The sequence below is a fragment of the Ammodytes marinus genome, assembly GCF_949987685.1.
Source record: "Ammodytes marinus genome assembly, chromosome: 8".
Lineage (NCBI taxonomy): Eukaryota > Metazoa > Chordata > Actinopteri > Uranoscopiformes > Ammodytidae > Ammodytes > Ammodytes marinus.
Window position 1 is genome coordinate 15,372,054 of NC_137212.1, and position 20,749 is coordinate 15,392,802.

Sequence of the window (20,749 nt, forward strand, 5' to 3'; positions counted from 1 at the left end):
CAGACTGAAAAGATTTTTCAAGTAATGTGATTACCTAAAATCAGATAGAAATTATTTGCATCAAAGATTTGCTGCCATTTAACAGCCCCGCACTGTGGTTATTACAATTTTTATGAGTGTTACTGTCGGACAATTCGCTTACGTTGTGCATACCTGACATCACAACTCAGACTCTTGTTGCCATTGTAGATTGTAGGCAAAGGGTGTGTCATAGATACTCAGATTGCCTTAAATGGTGTCAATCAAAGGGTTAGGGCAGGCGTGCCCATTACGTCGTTCGCGATCGACCGGCATTGTGGGTAGATCGCCATGGCATTCTTAAAAAAAATATATATATAGGCTCAATATAGGCTCCTAATCTTTGAAGGCCCCGAACAACTTTATTTAAAAAAATAAGCAATTGACTGGCTCATTACAGGCCCCTAACCTTAGTAGGTAGGGGGTGGGGCATACAGAGATCTGGCACCAGTACATTTTTTATATTTTTTAAATTACATTGTTCGTGGCTACGAAGATCAGGGGCCTATATTGAGCTATACTGTATTAAAAAAAAACTTCACAGAGAGATTTTTTAAACCTGTACATTTTTTCTTTCTGCTTTTTGGTAATGATGTGTCCCCACATTATTCCAGAACATAGTACTAAATAGCTCACATAGGACACAGCTGATTTAGCCTTAGTATTCTTCTCAAAATGTGCCAGATTGATACATTTTACTTTGAAAAGTTTCACATTTTTCTTCCGGGGGGGGCGCATGCTCCCGGTACCCCCTAAAAGGCCCTGAGTGTTACCTAAAAAATGATTTGCTTATTAATCAAAATAAATATTACACGTTTTGTGTTGTAAGACGGACTCTCAGGGGGCCTACTAATACTCTCAGCCCCAGGGCCTAATATGTTTTGCATTTTTATAGTAGGTAGATCTTCTTGACTTGGTCATTATAAAAGTAGTTCACAAGCTGAAAACTTGTGGGCACCTCTGGGTTAGGGTGTACCATTTTTTGAATGAAAGACCAATATTCAATTACTCTTAAATATTGTATTTCTTAAAGTTGGAGTTGTTTGGCAGGAGAACTACAGATGCATAGCTGTCCATTTTCATCTCTGGCTTTGCAATTGCATATTAATACAGTTAAAATATCCCAAAATAATTCTCTATTTAACAGTGTAATTAAAGCCCCTGTCAAATGAATTTCAAGTGCTAATTTCCTTCCATGGTTTGTGATTTATCTGCTGGCTCATTTCAAATGATGCAGCAGCAGTCTATGGGGATTTATGGAAGTAATCATTTGTTTTGGACTAAATATTGTACTGGATTACGTCCTTTGAAGTTTTGCCAACGTAACCAGAGTGTTTCTCTTTGCCAGGATGTTATCGATTAGTGGATTCCCATAAAGTTTCACAAGTGAGTTGCCTCAACTTTGTAACTGCTTGTTTTTTTGGTTGGTCTGACAGAGTTGTAAATTACACCTGCTGTTGTGATTGGTATGTTGGAATCACACAAATCTCAGCATTCCCAAGATTTCGCATGAGTACCCACTTAAACAAAGCAGTTTTGTACACATTGCAGTTGTGTATTGAACAGCCTGAAGGCCAGCAGGATAAGGTGACTTCATTCATTGATGGAATACTTGATTTCTTAAATAATTGATAGCTGCAGCTCTATTCCAAACATTTTAAAACATTAAGCTTCTTTTTTTACATTTATAAAATGGAAAACACAATTTTCATGGCAGAGCCACATGAATAACACATGCATTGAGTTAAGCTCCATGGATTCAAGTCAGGCATTTGGGCATGGTCATGTAGCATGTGAAGATCAGGCATAAGTAATGAAATCAATGATAGCTCTGTTCATTTGAGGTATCCCAGGAGACCTTGTCAGCAAGACTGCATACAAAATACTAGTGCCTTAAAACTGCATTCTAAATTGATCCATTGTACCCAGTGGTGGGCCGTCAGGGCCAGCAGGGCCTTCTCTGCTGGCCCTGTCAAAATAAAAATAATAAATAAATATATATTTTTTTAAAATTACATTAATGTGTGTCTGAACGCGTATTTATTCCATATTTTTTTCAGTACGTTACAATATAATTTCAGAAGGAAAACCGTTTTTTTTGTAAGGCTGAGCGGAGCTGAAAAACGCATCACAGCTATATAGACCAGCGGGGGCCGGGGCAAGCACTAAAAGTATTGCTGGCCTTCTGCTGAAGCTGCCACCTTCCATTGGATAATACATTTGACTGACGTGTGTAATCAGCCAATCAGATTTTGATGTTTGTAATAGGACGCCCCCAAGGACCAGCGCCAGCGCCAGCGCTGGGCCCCTGTGATGTCATCAGCGAATTTTGAATCGTTGGCGCGTAGTGAGAGTTGTTGATAGTGAACTACTATGGCCACTGCCTTCACAGCATCTAGCGATCCTGTTTCTGATCTCCTTCGGTTGCCTTTTTCAAGGCGATCGTTTGGAGAGAAGACAGAGTTGATTTCAAGAGGAAGACCTACACCGAAGCTGGATGGGCTGACCCAGACCGGTAAAGGTTTTGTGCGGCACTTTACAGAGTGCAACTACGGCTGCTATGACTGGCTAACGGCTAGCCCCGTTCAGAACAAGCTATCACAGCTATATAGACCAGCGGGGGCCGGGGCAAGCACTAAAAGTATTGCTGGCCTTCTGCTGAAGCTGCCACCTTCCATTGGATAATACATTTGACTGACGTGTGTAATCAGCCAATCAGATTTTGATGTTTGTAATAGGACGCCCCCAAGGACCAGCGCCAGCGCCAGCGCTGGGCCCCTGTGATGTCATCAGCGAATTTTGAATCGTTGGCGCGTAGTGAGAGTTGTTGATAGTGAACTACTATGGCCACTGCCTTCACAGCATCTAGCGATCCTGTTTCTGATCTCCTTCGGTTGCCTTTTTCAAGGCGATCGTTTGGAGAGAAGACAGAGTTGATTTCAAGAGGAAGACCTACACCGAAGCTGGATGGGCTGACCCAGACCGGTAAAGGTTTTGTGCGGCACTTTACAGAGTGCAACTACGGCTGCTATGACTGGCTAACGGCTAGCCCCGTTCAGAACAAGCTATTCTGCTGGCCGTGTTTGCTGTTCAACATTAGTGGGGGGACATGGAGCAGCGCCGGTTTTAGCAGTCTTAACAACTTCACCAAGGCAGCTGTAAAACATCAGGCCTCTGAGCGTCACCTCACATCGGTGGTTCATTTAAAAACCTTTGGTGTGTCCAGGGTTGACTTGCAGCTGGATGAGCAGCGGAGACGAGAGACGAGCTTGCACAATGAGAGAGTAAGAAAAAAACGTGAAATACTCAAGCGCCTCATTGACTGTGTCATCTTTTTGGGACAGCAAGAATTGCCATTCAGGGGACACGACGAGGGGAAAGAGTCCCTGAACCGAGGTAATTACCTTGAACTGCTGTCTCTGCTGTCCGACTATGATGCTGACCTGCGCAATCACCTTGCCACTGCCACCGTTTTTACGGGAACATCGGGCAAAATTCAGAATGATATCATAAATGCTGTTGCTGATGTGCTGAATGATGCCATCAAGAAGGAGATCAGTCAAACGAAGTTTGTTGCAGTCATGGTGGATGAGACCACTGATTTCAGCAACGCTGCCCAGCTGTCCTATGTGCTCCGGTATGTCACAGACCACGGAGTAAAGGAGCGATTTCTAAAATATGAGGATGTCACGGAAAAAAAGCGAGCAGCAGATTTAGCAGCATTGGTCCTTGACACGTTGACCAGCTATGAGTGTAAGGCCAAGTTGGTGGCGCAGTGCTATGATGGAGCCGCTGTAATGGCATCGGGACTGAATGGCGTCCAGGCGCGTGTAAAAGAAGCAATCCCACAAGCTCTTTTTGTGCATTGTTATGCCCACACACTCAATCTGGTGTTGTCCCAGGGAGCAGCAAAAATCAGGGACTGCAAGATTTTTTTTGCAAATCTGGGAGGATTGTCCGCCTTTTTTACCCGTTCCCCTAAACGCACAAAACTGCTGGATGAATTTTGCGCGAGGCGGCTGCCGCGGGTCTCACAGGTGAGGTGGAACTTCCACTCCAGGTTGGTGGGCACGGTGCACGACAAAGGAGCTGAGCTGGTCGAGGTTTTCCAGCACATCCTCGATCACGCGGAGGATTTTGACCGTGAAACGGTACATTGTGCATCGGGCCACTTGTCACAATTGACAAGCCATGACTTCTGTTTTTTTCTCTTTGCTTTCATCAACATTTTTGATTTTGCTGATGTGCTCTTCGGAATACTGCAAAATAAGAGTTTGGACATGCAGTTCAGTCTGGCCAGAATCGCAGTGTTGAAGGCGAGCGTGAAAAATTTGATGCCATCTACGAGAGGACAGCGGAGGCCGCGGGACAGCCGAGCGCAGCCAGAGGCCGACCAGACCCACCCGCGCACTTCCGAGAGCTACACACAGCTCTAATCGACAGCATCGGCACGCAAATCAGGAATCGATTTGCCGATCACGAACGTCTGCTGTTTGTTGCATTGCTGGATGCACAACAGTTTGCAAAATTCAAGCAAACATTCCCCGAAGAAGAGCTCCGGAGCCTGGAGGAGAGCTACGGTGACCAGTTTGACATGGGCAGACTCAGAGCTGAGCTCAACGTGATGTACAGCATGAGCAACTTTCAGGGAAAGAGCCCAAGTGACCTACTGACTTTCTTGAGTAGCACAGGGCTGGCAGTCAGCATGCCACAGCTGTATGCCCTCACCTGCTTGATCGTGACCATACCTGTGTCTACAGCTTCAGTGGAGCGATCCTTCTCAGCTCTCAAGCGCATTAAAACGTACTCACGGAATGCAACTGGACAGACCCGACTCTCTGCACTGGCATCTATTGCCATCGAGAAGGAACTGCTCATCAAACTAAAACAGGACGCCCGACTGCATGAGGAGGTCATTGAACGTTTCCTCCGAAAGGATAGGAGGATGGATTTCCTCTACAAGTGATGGGTGAGTGTTACTTTGCACTGTGTAGGAGGAGCGATAATGTTGTGGTGCTTTTAGTTTGTTAAGCATTATTTGTAATGGTTGGAAACACACATATTGCTGGAATTTGGGCAGTAGGCTAAACGGTTATGCTGTGTTTCAGTGTTGATGCCGCTAATAAGCATATTAAATTAACCCGTTATTATTATTATGATTAACCTCTACTACTCCTGGGTTTAAAATTCTGGCTGGAATAGCTCTTGTAAAAGATGTGGCATAAAGGCCTACTCGCATGTTTAATTTGTGTTAATGAACTGGCGGTGCACTTGTAATATTGTCGCTATACTTTATTGAATCCTTTGAAGTTGAAGTTGCGAAAGCATCCGGTGAACATAATAACAATAACTGTGAACACTTGTTTTTGTGAGATGTGTGTGAAGTGCAATCTTGTTGCGGAGTGACATAAGGAAGGATATGATGGTGATGCTGTATTACTCTAGCTCTGCGCTAATGCAAAGTGGTGTGCGTGTGCGCTGTTGTTGTTGTTGTCGAAGATCAACTTGTTGTTGAAGTTATGCAGTAGCGCATACTAGTGTGGCTGTGTTTGCTGTATCGGCACCTAATATGAAATGTTGTGCGTGTTTGGCGGTTGGCCGTTGGTGGAGTTCGTTACTGAAGGCCCTGACCTAAACCCCACGGTACGCTACTGATTGTACCCAATGTCATCAGTCCTTCCTGTGGTTTTTCCACATGCCCAAATATCTGTTGTAGAAAAAGGCCTATTCCATTTCTTGCACAATTCATACAGTCTAAATGCAAGGCTCCATGTAACTGGAACAATCATGAGAAACAGGTGTGAGTAATAATGACTCCCACTTTCAACAATACCCCTTCGTGAGATCCACAGGTGGCATTCAAGCTTCCAATTAAATTGATGGAGCAACATATTAGAGTTTGAAAGTGCTTGCAAATGCGAAAGCAATTGTGTAGTCATATGATGTGCAAATGCCTTCTAATGACATGTTTGGATGTGTTCATACATTTCTCAAGCTTTCAGGACAAAAACTGCTTAAATTGTACAGTCACAGTGTCTTCACTAATAATGGCCGCGTTTCTCAGATTCGATCGTTCTTTGGGACCAAATAACGGTCGAAAGAAGGGTTTGCCTAAGAAGGAGCGCTAAGATACGGGTGTTTCACAGATGGCTTCTTAATCTTTGGAGAACGCGTAAGTTGAAGCGAAAGAAGCTCTTTAGTGGGAGCTGTCCACCGCGGTCGTGCTGAAACTGAATAAATCGATGCCAGGCGAATCGATCACCCAACTCTTTATCAGCGCATAAGTCACACACAGCGCCCCGTGGTCTCCCCCACACAGGTGGAATTAGGCTACGCATGTATCGTGTGTGTGGGGGGGTGTGTGGGTGCGGGTGTGTGTGGCAACAAGTGTATCAAAGTAGTAATCAAGCCCATTAGCGCATATATACCCCGTGGCCGTGGATATAGGCACACACGTGATGTGAGAATGGAAGAAAGCGGCAGCAAAAGAAACAAGCGGGCACCGTCGTTTACCGCGGAGGAGATGGGCGTCTTAGTGGACGAGGTCTGGCAGCACCGGGGAGTTTTATTCGGGGGAACAAGGGGCAAAAAGAACATCACGGTGAAGAACCGTGTTAGGCAGGCCATAGCCGAAAAGATGTCCCCCTCCAGCCCATGTGGCCTGCGTGACTGGCGTGCTGTGAGGAAGAAGTGGCAGGAGTTCCAGAACCAAACAAAAAGGAAGAGTGAGAAGGTTTCACTAATCAATCTCCCTTCGTTGCAGGTGATGCAGACGCCCAGTAAAGACAGCGCGGAGTAACCCCTCCCCCATATGGTTTCAATAAACTATTTTGGTTTCTTTTCAACCATGTATTGTGTGTGGATCATTTTGCATTGAAATGAGGGTGTCAAACCTAGCAACAAAAAGTCCCAGGCAATTTGTAATGTATCTAAGCGTATAGGTTAATGACGTGTGCGTATTGTGTGCCCTTTCAACAGCATTCCAGTGCCAGACTTTCAGGTAAAGCACCAATAATCATAGTGTGCAGGACGTTACATGTAGCCTACATCTGCTGGTTCTGTTTATTTATTTCAGCCTTCAGGCCTGAGAGTTGATATGGGTGATGTGTGGTGGTTGTGGGTTTATGGTTTAGTGCTTGGTGACTGGTGGTGAAGAGGTAGGGGCTGCGGGTTGTTGGACCGGGCTGAAGGCAAAATTGCAGCGGGTTGCTCTGGATGTGTGGAGACACCAGAGTGATCAGCCGTTGGATCTCCGCACGGGGAAGCCGGTACTTTGCCTGGACGGCCCGGTCTGATAGCACGTCCAGTGGGGAGAAGTGCGGACGCACGTATGCATTTATGTAAACCGTCTGGCTTCGCGCACGGCGAGGCTGTTGGTTTTCAGCGAGAAGGTGTTGTATTGCAGCCATGGTTTCTCACACGCGCGGACTTTGGCAACGCCTTTAGCAGGTGGAGCCGCTCTGAATGAGGTTCAGCTGAGTTCAATTAAATCTGTTTCTTTGATATCTGTGAAATGCCACAGGGTTGTTGATGTTTTTTTTTGTATGTGTAGTAGTACTATAAACTCACATGTGTGTGGAAAACGTAAACGTCTAATTCATTAAAACATTTTTTTTCTCTACTATTAGTCTATGTTTCTTGCGCCAGTGGTCCGCATTGAGCATTGTTTTATTATTTCGAAAACTGGAGGAAATAAATTTCCCTGACGCGGCATGATCACTGACGATTTGGTCGCTAAGAAGGTTGAAAGAGTGGGTCAGCTCCGTCTTACAGTTCCGTCTTAGTGAAAGAGCTACTTTCGCTAAGAACAAATCTGGGAAACGCATTCTTCTTTCACAGCGTTCTTAAGAGCGCTCCAAAGAAGTACTTAGCCCAAAGAGGCTCTTAACGAATCTGGGAAACGCGGCCAATGACAGTTCATATATGACCAATCATAGACTATGTATGTAGGAAATAAGAGAGAAGTATTAACTTCAGCCCCTAGCATCAATGTCAAACATAAGTAAATCATAAGTAAATAAGTAAATCAAGCAGAGTTCACTGCAAGCAGACTGTGAGGAGGACTGCTCTCCCTGCTGAGCAATTTTGATTATGACTTGAGAGAAAATTGAGACATGGCTTACTCCGTCTCTATGTCTTTGCTGCCAAATGAACTTATTCTGTCGCTCCACTATAATGAAGACATCCAAAAGATGGTTCATGTAGCACAAAGATATGATTGTAGAAGATAAGATAAGAAGCACAAATAAATAAATAGATGCAAAGTTTTGACAAAACCCTGCATAGACACCAAATAAACTAATAACACAACAGTGTTTAGGCTTAGGAAAATCCAGGAAAACAAGTTTGCTCGAGGGATTGCTCTATAAGTATGTATTTGAAAATAAGTATTTTGTTGACTCATTTCTGTCAGTGCTCAACCAATCAGTTATACACTGCCATAGATGTTTATAGCAAGACAAAAAAGAGAACGGCTCACAACAGAAATTACTTGAGTTAATTTGTATTTCTATGTTAATAAAAATATTATGAAGTAGCAAAAATAAATATTCTGTGCCTTTGTCATTCATATCTAAACTGAGGTGAAGCGTTATTAATAATAGGCCGTATCGAATTACAAGCTTTAATCAGTGACATAACATGATGGAGTACTTTCTTAAGCATATGTGTTCTTACATGGAACAAGTACAGATACTCGTGAAACAAATGGACAAACTTCAATTTAAAGAAATCTAATTAGACTGCAGTCTTTCTTGATAAATGGAAACCAATAAATTATTTTAAATGCAAGATCTAGTTGCATCATCCTGCCCTGGCTGCAAATGGTATTCCTATCGATTACAGCAGGAAAGAGGCTTTGCAAAGGTCATAGAAACCATTAAACCAGAAATGCAGCCATGATACTTTGAAGAACATTATATGTTGAGTGCTCAACGTTGGCCTTAAAGCAAACAAAAACAGACCCCGTATGAAGAGCCCTGAAAATATATGAAGAATAAAAGATGGAAGAACATAGCTGCCACTGCTGGTGTTACTAATGTCTAACCACCAAGGGACCTAACTTGAGTTGTGTGTGAGTGGCCTGCTGAGAGATATTTGAAAGACTGACAAAGGCCCTTCTCACCTGAGGGAGATGTCACTCCAAGCAAATTAAAGAAATCATAGCAAGGTTAATTTCACATTCAGTGCCAATGCTGGATAAGTCCTGTTGCAGTAAGCAATTTCCCACATTGTGTAGGGGAGCTGTGAGTATGCTTCCTCCAGGGCTGCAATACCCAGATATGGCAGGCATCGCTGAAGAATCCATTATAGCATAGAGCAGCATTTTCTACGTCAATTTATCCTTTAAACTCCTATAAATGGCGAAAAACCCACGCATCAACATTGTGTGTTTGCTGCCTTCTGGCCTAAACTCAAGGTGTGGGCCCGAACTAGGGGTAGAATCACAGTATGTGCAGAAACAGGCTGTTAGACTGCCTTGATACATAACCCCTACCCCTGCTCCCTGGCTGTCAATCTGAGGCCGCTAAAATCCACAGGGTGGAACTGGGCCAAAGAACCCATAAGTCATGTCTGATTGCATGTGCTGCCACCTCAGTGACCCATACAATTTCCTCACTGCTACTTTCTGTGCTGAAATATTTAGCCAAATGCTCTATAGGCAGGGAAGCACAATTCCAGGTGCTAGGTGAAAGATCTATGCGATAAAAAAATAAGCAAATATGCATAATGAGTAACAGACTTATTAGAAAAACAAAGTAATTAATGTAAATACAAATATATTGTTATCAATTTGATGCATACTTGCTGAGAGATATCATTTGTTAACTTAAAAACTGTATGGTATATCTCCCAAATAAGTGGTGGGTGAGGAAATATCTAGTTTCTAAGAACAAAATGAAATAGGTACTTGTTGATGAATCACTCAATTTCAGAGGATTTGATATGAAAAACCTTTTAATCATTGAATTGGAACATACTGTTAACTGAACAAAACATTGATGCCATACCTCAGCTCAACTGTCCTAATTTTCTAATTAACTGTCTAGACTGCACTGGCAGTGCGTGGAATCGATTCAATCAAGCTTGGACAATAACTAACTATTGATATATAAACATAATGCAAAACATGTGTGATTATAAGAACAGAAAAATCAGAGATTACATTTAAGCATATTTTAATTGTGCATTCAGAATGAGGGTCTTTCACACAATTTGGCATGAGTTGCAACAGGAATGGAACACAACAGAGACAAAAGTATTGTAAATGTATCCGTTATATATCTGTCCTGTCATTAAATATGGGTACTGTGGCAGTTACAATATCACATTTGAGAGAAAAAGGCTAACATGCACTCCAATAAAGCATATGCCCATTGAGCACATCTTTAATTTCCAATGCTCAGCTCAACAGCTGAATGGGAAAGTGTTAGACACAACTCCTATTGTTGATATCTGGAACTTTGAAATGGCTTTGAACTGTGCATCAGTGAACTATGAGAAAAGCAACTAAGTAGTGTATGAGAGAGCCAAATTCAAGTGCAGGAACAATTCAAGGGATGTACCAGTGATATAAAGTCAAGTTGTACTAATGCATTGCACTGTTCATATAGAAACTGCAAGCAAGTAGCCTACTGTTGGATCCAGCACTAAGAACCTGCTGAGATTTGTTTCCTGGGTGTGTTGGTTGGGGAAGGTATGCCTGATGCACTGAAATGCAAAACAAAACATAGGCAGTATTATTTTGATATAAATACAGCAGCTGCTTGGAAAGAGAAAAGTTTTCTCTTTCCAAGCAGCTGCGTAGGAACCCTGGAAAACAGAGAGAGAAATGTGTTCAAGCTGAGTCCTATCACAGTAACCGATCAAATATGTATTCTAGTATTCAAGTCAGCCTTTTCAAAGGTCACTCTTCTATCCCATGGATACAAATCTCAATGGAAACAGTGCATTAAAGCAACCATCCACCCAACCAAACCGGACTGAAACAGACTATGTTGAAAGCTCCCCCCGCCCCGCACCCCTCTAAATGACCTATGACAGATTGGTAAGGAAGCAAAGCACAGTTTTCCATGTGTAGGCATTACCGTAAAAAGATGACACGTCACCCAAGCTCCGATAAGCTTTAGGAGTAATGTAATGTCAAGAGCTAAATGGATAAGGATGCTTATGGGAGTATAATCAATGTAGTTCTTCAATTCACTGTTTTTATTAGATTTTATTGAAGCATACATGTTGATTGAGATCATGTATTAACATGTCATGATGTTTGTGACATCAAAAGCCTGGGGAGGAGCTATAAGGGTAGGAAACAATCACATTGATACAGACAAACTAGACAGTTTCCCACTAATTATTTCGAACTGGTAACTGAGTCAGTCAGCAGTAGAATCCTTGCTCAAGGGTAGGGAGAGCATCATACACTCACTTTGCACATCAAGATTTCAACAGCTGATATGAAGACTGGCTTTCCAGTCATAAATGCCCTTACCATGCAGAAATCACCCAAACTCATGAGGAGTTCACTGTCAAGTAAAATCCTTTATGGGTGATTATACTGCAATGATTATTTAAGCACATTAAGCTCCAGCCACATGCTTTATGCTGGCACCATTCCTTCTCCCGGTAATGTTTAAATGGTAAATGGACTCAAAGTGCTATACATTGTTTTTTACGCATTCACCCAATCACACACACATTTATACACCGATAGCAGCAGCTGCCACACAGGGTGCAAGCTAACTATCGGGAGCAATTCAGGGTTCAGTGTTTTGCCAAGAACAATCCGACCTGTGGCGGGTAGAAGGGGGATCAAACCACCGAAACCTGCACTCCAGTGGACAGCCGCCCTACCCGCTTTGTTTCAACAAAGATGATCTGTTTGTTACAAGTGCTTCCTTCAGTTTGCGTGCATCTCTCTAATTGAGCAATATGCACTGTCTTTATAAGCACACATACTGAGCCAAATTATCACCTCAGTAAACAGTTGACGGCCACACTTTATTTATTCAAAGTTTATTATTAGCTGGCAGTTTGCTGGATGGCGGGAAGGGAAGAGAAAGAAAAAATGCAAACACAAAAAAACCTCGGAGTGGGAGTAGGAGCTTGACAGTCAGTCAGGGCAATTTATCATTCTGTCAAACTTCAATGGCTGCTGCAGCAGAACTAGCTACATTGCGAAAAAATACCCACCCCTGACCCAAAATGGCGGATAGTTGGAGAGAGTAAGCAAATAAAAACAGTTCATATAGACATGTTTGTCACTTTACAGCCAATTCACCTTTTGGCCTCATGTCAATGAGAGCAATTACTCCTAAAAAATGTTTTAATAGATAATTGGTTGTGCTCGGTGTGTACAGATGCAGTAATTGGAAGTATCGTCCATGGTACCCTCAAGGTCTGAGACATTAACCAAAAAATAAGTATAAAAGTTGAAGATGTGTTGTGCTTTTATTAATAATGTGGTGCTTCTCATAGATTATGTTGTTAAAGGGGCAGTGTGTAGAATTTGTTGACATTTTCAGAACAGAATTAAATAAAAAATAATATTCATGGGTATGTTTTAATTAGTGTAGGGGAGAACGGGGTAATTTGTCACATGGGTTGGATGTCACATTCGTTATATCTCGCCACCAGAGCGCGCTAGCTCTGAAATGTTGATATAAAAAAGGTCCAGAATTGGGATCAGAGGTCACATACATAGACTTCCTTGGAGGAAGACAGTTGCATTTCAGGTGAGAGGATGTTTTGTGTTTTTCATGTCAAATTCTAAATATTTTGCTTCTCAGTATTTTTCTTCTAGGCTTTTACACAATGGGTTTATAACAAAACACTTGTTACCCTCAGAAAGTGTGAAGGGTAAACTATAGTTTAGATTGTGGTTAGCAAGCTAATTAGTTGTCAGATGGTTGTTGGCCTTGATGCTAGCAAGAAATTCAAGTTGGGGTTGGTCGTCAAATTTTTTGGGGGGTTGGTTGTCACATGTTATCTCAAGGCTGCAGCCAGAAAAGGAACCCAATAACGAAATAAATTGTCAAGCTGTATCCTCACTGACACCCCAGAGAAGGAAAGAATAGAGCAGGAAAAGGCAGCTAGCAAGCAAAAGAAAAAAGGGCAACAAAATCAAAACAACCCAGTGCATCCCAAACTAGACCAGCTGCCAAGGCTACAGAACGTTATGTAGGCCTATTTGTCAACTTGACAATGCAATTAAACATTCAAATTTGGTTCTGCCTCCTTGCCTTCTTTTTAAGATTTTTCCCATTAAGATTACATTGTGACAAACAACCCCATAGTGTGTGACAACCGACCCCTTGATGGGGTTGGTTGTCACAATGTGTCAGAGTGTCTTTGATGGTAAATTACTTCTTCATTACAATAAGTTGGAAAAAAAGAGAGACACACATTTCTAGCCAACACCCTAAGCTTCAATTTAATGTAGGAATGGCTATTGACAGATGTTTTGGTGATGAGCAATTCTCACTAGAGTAAAAAGTGTGCCTACTTACCCCGTTCTCCCTATAATTGCTTGAACATTAAATTTTTTTTTTCTTTCTTAAAATTAACCTTTTATATCTACAGCCTTCTTCTCTCTACATTACTTATTGAAAATTATCTAAATGACAATATTTTTATTGTGAATTTGTTAGAAATGTTGTCTGTAGTTATCTATCTATCTATCTATCTATCTATCTATCTATCTATCTATCTATCTATCTATCTATCTATCTATCTATCTATCTATCTATCTATCTATCTATCTATCTATCTATCTATCTATCTATCTCAGTGTTTCCCCTACCATTATACAGGCCTGGCGGGCCCGCCAGGCCAACGGGACCCCCCGCCAGGCCAACAGCAGCCTGACTTAATTCATTTTTATTTTTTTTTCTAATTGATTCCGTAAAATAATCATTTGCGAGCGTCTGCGCGGCACTGTCGGTCTACCCCTCGTGTGCGCCTGTCTTTACAACCTCTCGTTTGATCATCCCATCAGCTGATCTGTGTGTCTGCGTGTGTGTATGTGTTCTGCGCGTGGCACAATGCGCGTGTGCATTCGGTGCGCACTTGTTAGACACGGAATCTTTATATGTCCATGCACGGAAGCCAATGAGCAGGAGCATGACTAGCAAGCAAACGTTGAACTAGTGGCGAAAATAAAACCAGCGCCTGCTCTGTGGAAATATTAAGGACTCAGTAAGAGGGACGTTGAACAGGAAAAAGTGCTGAGCAAAACTTTGAAAGTTAAAATCGCTACGTCGCCGTGGCAACACAACCAATCTGTATCAACAGCAGAGATAGCGCTGAAAAAAACGGCATGCACTCGTTTCAGTAAGTTTATAGAAGTGCCACACTGCTACTGCCTTTGGCATTCTTCTCAGAAAAGCATTAATTTATTTTCAGGGGACATATTAATTAATTTATTGTTTTAACTGTTAAGTTATCTTGAAAACAGCAGGCCATAGTAGGCCTACAAGCTTTATTATTTTGTATTTTCAATGCTAGGCCTACTTTATTTTTATGTTTTAAATTGAGAAATAGGCAAGATGAAATATAATGGTCGGAATAGGGAAGTTGCCTTATGTAGCACATGTTGATAGGCTACACATCATGATTAGCCTATGTTAATTTATTTATTTTCAACAAGGCTATTTGCATAAAAAATAAATAATTTTTTTTTTCAGTAGGCTAGCTTCAAGGTGAGGTGATTCAGATTATTCCAGAAATGAGTACTAGACAGGACCTGTCTATATTAGTGTTTCTTAGTGTTTAGTGAAATCCACGTGTTTTTCTTCAATAGTTTACATGGCTTGTGTCTCCAAATCATTACAGAAAATAGTTATAGGCAAGACATATGACAGTTGTTTACAGAGCACAGAATTAATCAGATTTCGCCTCTCAAAGTGCACCAGATTGATGTATTTAACTTTAAAAGGATAAGGTTTTCTTGTGCTGGGGCATGCCCCCAGATCCCCCTAGATTAAGGTCCATTCTCACCCAGCAGGATCTAAAAATCCTGTGAGAAACACCACATGTACAAACGTACTGAATGTGAAGTATAACCCTATGCCCTAATTTTTAACGGGCTGTCAAAAGAGGCTCATCCCAAATGGGGTTCGTTTTGGTCAATTTCTTCTAGAAATTTGGTACGCACGCGGCGCGCATACTCTTTATCAGCTCTTACCACCGGGCCTAAAAAAAATTCTAGGGGAAACACTGTATCTATCTATCTATCTATCTATCTATCTATCTATAAAGCAAGAAACGTCTGTCTGTCTGTGGCTCGGATATTGGATATCTCTCTGACTGATATGGAAGTTATCATATCATGCTGGCGTGGGTGCGCATACTGAAGGCCGCAGTGAGGATGGGCTTGAAGTAATCCCCGAGTATAGACCGCCTCCCTCTGATTTGATTGGCCACTGCGATCAAAACTTACATTGATGAGCGGGAGTCGGGACACGGCAGGCACAGCCTTTTGTTACTACCTCATTTCATGTACCCTTAACAGCAGTGACTGCCGGGATAACTTCCCAATCAAAATGAGAGAACAGCAAGAATAAATAACTAAATACACCTTCCTCTCATCACCTGATATTGTGGAAAGAGTTGAGGCAATGGTGGATGATTCCATATTTAATAACTAGCTTCTTGTCCTTGAAGGCCACCATAGCTTCTGTAATTATTCGAAAGGGAGGAGTTACCAATGGAGTGTTGCAATCTTCTACAACTTTCAACACTAGATGCCACTAAATATTAGGTTATTATGGTTACGTTATTTGAATTATTGTATTTTGAAAGAAATCAAAATCACATCGTTTTTACAAACATATCCCTCTATTTTGTAATGTGTTAAACACAATAATTAAGTAGTGGCTGGTTTTTAGATGCAACTGGACATTTCCATGGTGTTCATCTTGCAGACTGTATGTATTGTATTCTGTTTCCTGTATTGCTTCTTTAATGGCATTTATGTGTTATCAAATTGCAGAAGATGTCAATGTTTTAGTTTAGGTTAATTTTCATAAACCCTTTATTGAAAAGTATGAATATGTTTGGACCTATAGTTTATAAAACCTGGCCCAACATAAACGTTTATTTATTTTATATAGGCTTTAAAACTTGCATAACAATTATGAATATTCATTACCTGCCATTAATGAAACGATATTTGAAATCATAAAAATCCGATTGCATTTTTATTTTGCTTTGTCTATGTGTGTTTGTTAATGGTAGTTCAGTACATGCTTGCAGCTTTAATCTAATGGGTCATTCATAACTGAGATAAACATTTATATATGCTCTGACTGCACATTAAGGTTGCCTGTGCACTGGTTGGGTGCAGACTGTTTTGCATATCCAACAGATTTAATGGTATTCCATCAATAGGTAATTAGACTATTACAGCATTTCAGTTGTACCACGTCCTTTGGATAAAATCACCCTTACTATTATAACCGACTCAAAGATCACGTGGCAAGTGCCTTCATTTCTGATGTGCTCGGAGACAGTCTGTGATTAGATTTAATCCCGGGCCCTTTTCATTTGACCAGCATATCATTTCTTTCCTGGCACACTTCAAAGTGTGGACATTTCAAAGCAGAATGAGTGACTGCCACTTGGACTCTGAGGATGGCTCTTTTGATCATCTTCTGAAAACTCCCCTAACGCAATCAGGGCAAGCACCGGAGAGGAGGATTTGACAGCCATAAGATAAATGCAGTCATCCTCACAGCTTTAAGATAAGCACAGCAGGCTGTAATCCATTAATATGAAAATGAGGGAGGACGAGAAGTGGATGGGTGGGGGCTTTGCAGCAACAGTTAAATGCTTTGGAATGTTTTCAAAGGGAGGATCTTGTCTTCAAAGAACTTCACGATGTATGTGTTCTCTGACTAGCAGCAACCTTAAAGATTGGAATGATAATAATACAGATATTCTGTTTTAATGCACCTCAAATTATCAAGGTTTCCTTGCAGATGAGAGTTGCCATTTGTAGTCTTGAAATCCTCAATACTAATCAATGTGTTTGATTGTGTGGCAGAATGTTACATTAAATACTGCTTTGAACAAGTAACACATCCATGACTTGGGCGTGTTTGTTAACTGTTTGAACAGTTTGAACAAAAATGTTTAACTTTTTACATGGCTTTCAGTTTTGATAGTGATACTTGATACTCCCACACTGTATAAGTGATGGCTGTATGAATATTGTGTGATGTAACAATTATATTAACAAGTATACTCTCTCTGACTTCTGCTTTAAGGTCACTGAAGACAAGTTATATGTCATCTTTATACAGGTGCAACTATGTGGAATTATTATTATTTTTTCTCTTATATGGTCAGTGTTACATTCCCATGTAGTTTCTAACATGCACTTGTGTCTACTGCCTCTAGATCATCGGCTCCACCCTCCTCCACTCCCATACCTCTGTTGCTCCCAAACGAGGCCCACCTGGGAGCCTAATCAAGGCATGCTTATAAGAGGAGCTGCATGGCACTCTCCTCGCTCTCTGCTCTCGGCTGCTACCAGTCCCATGTGCTGCTCCCTGCCGAACACTGTCTGCCGTGGCCTGCTGTCGTCTGCCACCTGAACTACTGCTATCATCTGCTTAGCAGTCCCGTCCTGTGCTAATTCTGTGGTGAGCCAGGAAGCCGTGTAGGGGAGGCCTGCCTTTTTGTTTATTCCCCCTTTTCTCCTGTTTTGTTTGTGGCTAGGGAGGTAAGCACTTGTCTTTTGTTTGACTGTTAGGAAGAACCTTTTTTGTTTAAAGACAGGGAACCAGTTTTGTTTGTTGTTTTGGCTTAGGGGTCTCCCTGACGTTATAGGGCTTGGCAATAAACACTTTTACTTTTGAACCCTTGACTCCCTTTTATTTTACGGATCTGGTCTATGTTACTCCCTTCTCCCTAGACCTCATTAGGGACGTAACAGTCAGCCTGCAGCTTAATGTGGTTGTGTGTTAAAACAATGTTATATCTGATTGACAGACAAATTATTTGTCTTCCCTTAAATAAATGGCGCTAGATGGCAACGTCATTACAGGAGCCCAGTGTGTAATCAGGTCCCTCTCCATGATCCTGTATCTTCACTTGGATATACAGTATTATCACATCTATACATTCCCCCTCGCTCCATCTGTCATGATTCCATCCAACCTCAACTATCTCTTGCTCCATCCCTTCCCCCTTTCATCTTTTCTTCTGCAAAATAACTACCAGTCCTCTCTCATCCCCAGTCTATCACCTATTGATCCTGTCCATGCTTCCTCATTTCCTCTCTCCATTCACACACCCCTCTGCTCGTCCATCCATTTATCCATCCGCCCAGTCATTAGCATAGGTATGTGAGAGGTGAACTGAACTCACCTAATGGGGTTATGTGTCTCCAGGAAATGGTTGGCTCGGGTTTCCCACTGGCTGTACAGATGAGCGACACATTGCTGCCCTCGTTTACCGTGATGTCAGAGGAAATGTCATATATCTTGGGAGGAACTGGAAAAAAAGAGAGTGGAGATGAATACAGAAACAAGATTAGTATTTCAAATCTGCAACCTCTGGTATCATCTGTACTGTACACTTGAGAGTAAAGCAAGTTATGGTGGATATATCAACAGCGAGAACTGGTCTGTGTTCCACATGTTTAAATGGCCAATCACTTATAGGTCCCTTATATTCAGACACCATGAATCATCTGACCTTGCAATCTATGGTAAAATATTCACTTTGTGTTTGTGTGTGTGTGTGTGTGTGACTTTAATGACATTTTCAGACAACACGTATACTGCCACAATGTACACTTTGTGAAAGTTAAGCAAGTTTACAAAGACAATTATTTAAATAAAAGTCAATTACACAGATAACAGAAAAAAACATAACGTTTCTTCCTCCTGGCACTTGTATTCTATAATGGCATGGATATTAATAAAACAACTATTGTTTCCTACATATTTCTATCTATCTATCTATCTATCTGTCTATCTATCTATCTATCTATCTATCTATCTATCTATCTATCTATCGAGTGATCTATAGCTTTCTATCCGGGCTATACTTAAGGTAGAACAGAAACTGTGAAACATGAATCCGAGTCCCTATAAAGTCTATTTTCCAAAAATGTTGTTATTTCCTATTTGGGGCATCTACTGAACTATCCCTGCTGGACATCACTTACCATGATAATTTACAAGTTTCTAGGCACTTAAATCCTCTTGGAGCTTTGATGTTAAAAGCTTCGGTATTTAGGCGCCCCAATCACACAGACACACATGCGGCCACCCACAAGGGTGTTTAAACACAATCCAACTAAACACACACACACACACACACACACACACACACACACACACACACACACACACACACACACACACACACACACACACACACACACACACACACACACACACACACACACACACAGGCTTATGAGACACTATTTTAATCTGCAAGATTTAAATCTCTACGGGAGCTTTTCTGCAGTGGACTGTGCCATACAGTAATGGCTTCTCAGTCGTCTGGGGCTTCAAACTATTCTACCCTCTGATCCCTCCTGATGCCTGCTAATAAACTAAAAGAGAAAAGTTGATTCAACAATTTTGCCCAAGTCATTCCTTGGACCCACCAACACTTTTGAGAGTCACATTGTCTCTTTTTAGTCACTGAGCTTTGTCCAATTTAGCTGCAGCCAACCTCCTTTGCTCCTCTTCACTCTAGTATGAGCAACAATGAAGAAGATGTTGTTAAGAACATACAGTATAAAAACTGACAATATCCACCATATGTTTATTTTTTTATAATAAATATGTTTTATACTTAATTAGATTGCCCCCCTCAAATACTGTAAAAAATAATGCGTAAAATAAAAGTAGAAAGAAAATACTACTAATACTTATTCTGAATATAACTAATTTGCTCTTAATTATCTGTTAAGAGCAAATAGCTTACAGTCAAATGCATGATGGTAAATCATTAAAATCATCAATATGATGACTGTATCCTCTATGGCTAAGGTCTACTGACCCATCCTCACACAAGCACAACCCTCAAAGACATGAGGGACTGCCCAAGAAAACATTTTCTGTTTTGTATGGGAATGGGGTATGACTCTTTTTTTGATCAACAGATCCGGATCTAAATGAGATGAAAGTGGTGGACCTTCAGTAGGAGAGGACCGGAGGCGATGTTGAATCTAGGTTATTGCTTGTCAGACTCCTGTGTTTACTTGCTGTAGGACCGCACTGTTGACACATCTCCTCAGTGTCTGATAGCACAAAATTGAAAATGTTGGGTTTGTCTACTGATCCCATCTCTCCTTGGGAGGGACTGAGAGCTTTTCAAAGGTTTAGATGAAAAGCCCCCACTTTTTCGGCTCAGAGCTACCATTGCTCGGTTCCTTTTACTGTATAGCACCTTCTGCTCCAGCAGAGAAAAACAACCAAGTCCGGGAAACAATATAAAACATCAATAGAACAGTCAAACTTTAGACAATAAGATGCAGCAACACTTTGTCATCTCTGGAATGGTGATGGTGTTTGGAAAGAAGAACTGAACAGTAATGAATTCACCATCAATAACCCAAGCTTTTTGTCCAGTGAAGAAAAATCCAACAATGGAACAACAGATCAAAATGTGTTAACTACTTTTTGCTTAGATGAATACAATGCAGGCTTTTGCATTTAGGCTACACCACAACTGTCAGTGGTGAAGAAATTATGACACTGACTCA

The 20,749-nt window shown here is 41.4% G+C and overlaps 1 protein-coding gene across 1 annotated transcript in view; it reads right to left on the reverse strand.

The window, feature by feature from the left end:
* The window catches only part of negr1 (neuronal growth regulator 1), a gene marked incomplete at both ends in the record, with an annotated part of 159,386 nt that overhangs the window by 62,898 nt on the left and 75,739 nt on the right, over nucleotides 1-20,749 (reverse strand). Inside the window, one exon of the mRNA XM_080033034.1 lies at nucleotides 18,391-18,516. Within this exon, the coding sequence (XP_079889160.1) occupies nucleotides 18,391-18,516 (126 nt within the window). The remainder of the gene's footprint in view (nucleotides 1-18,390; nucleotides 18,517-20,749) is intronic.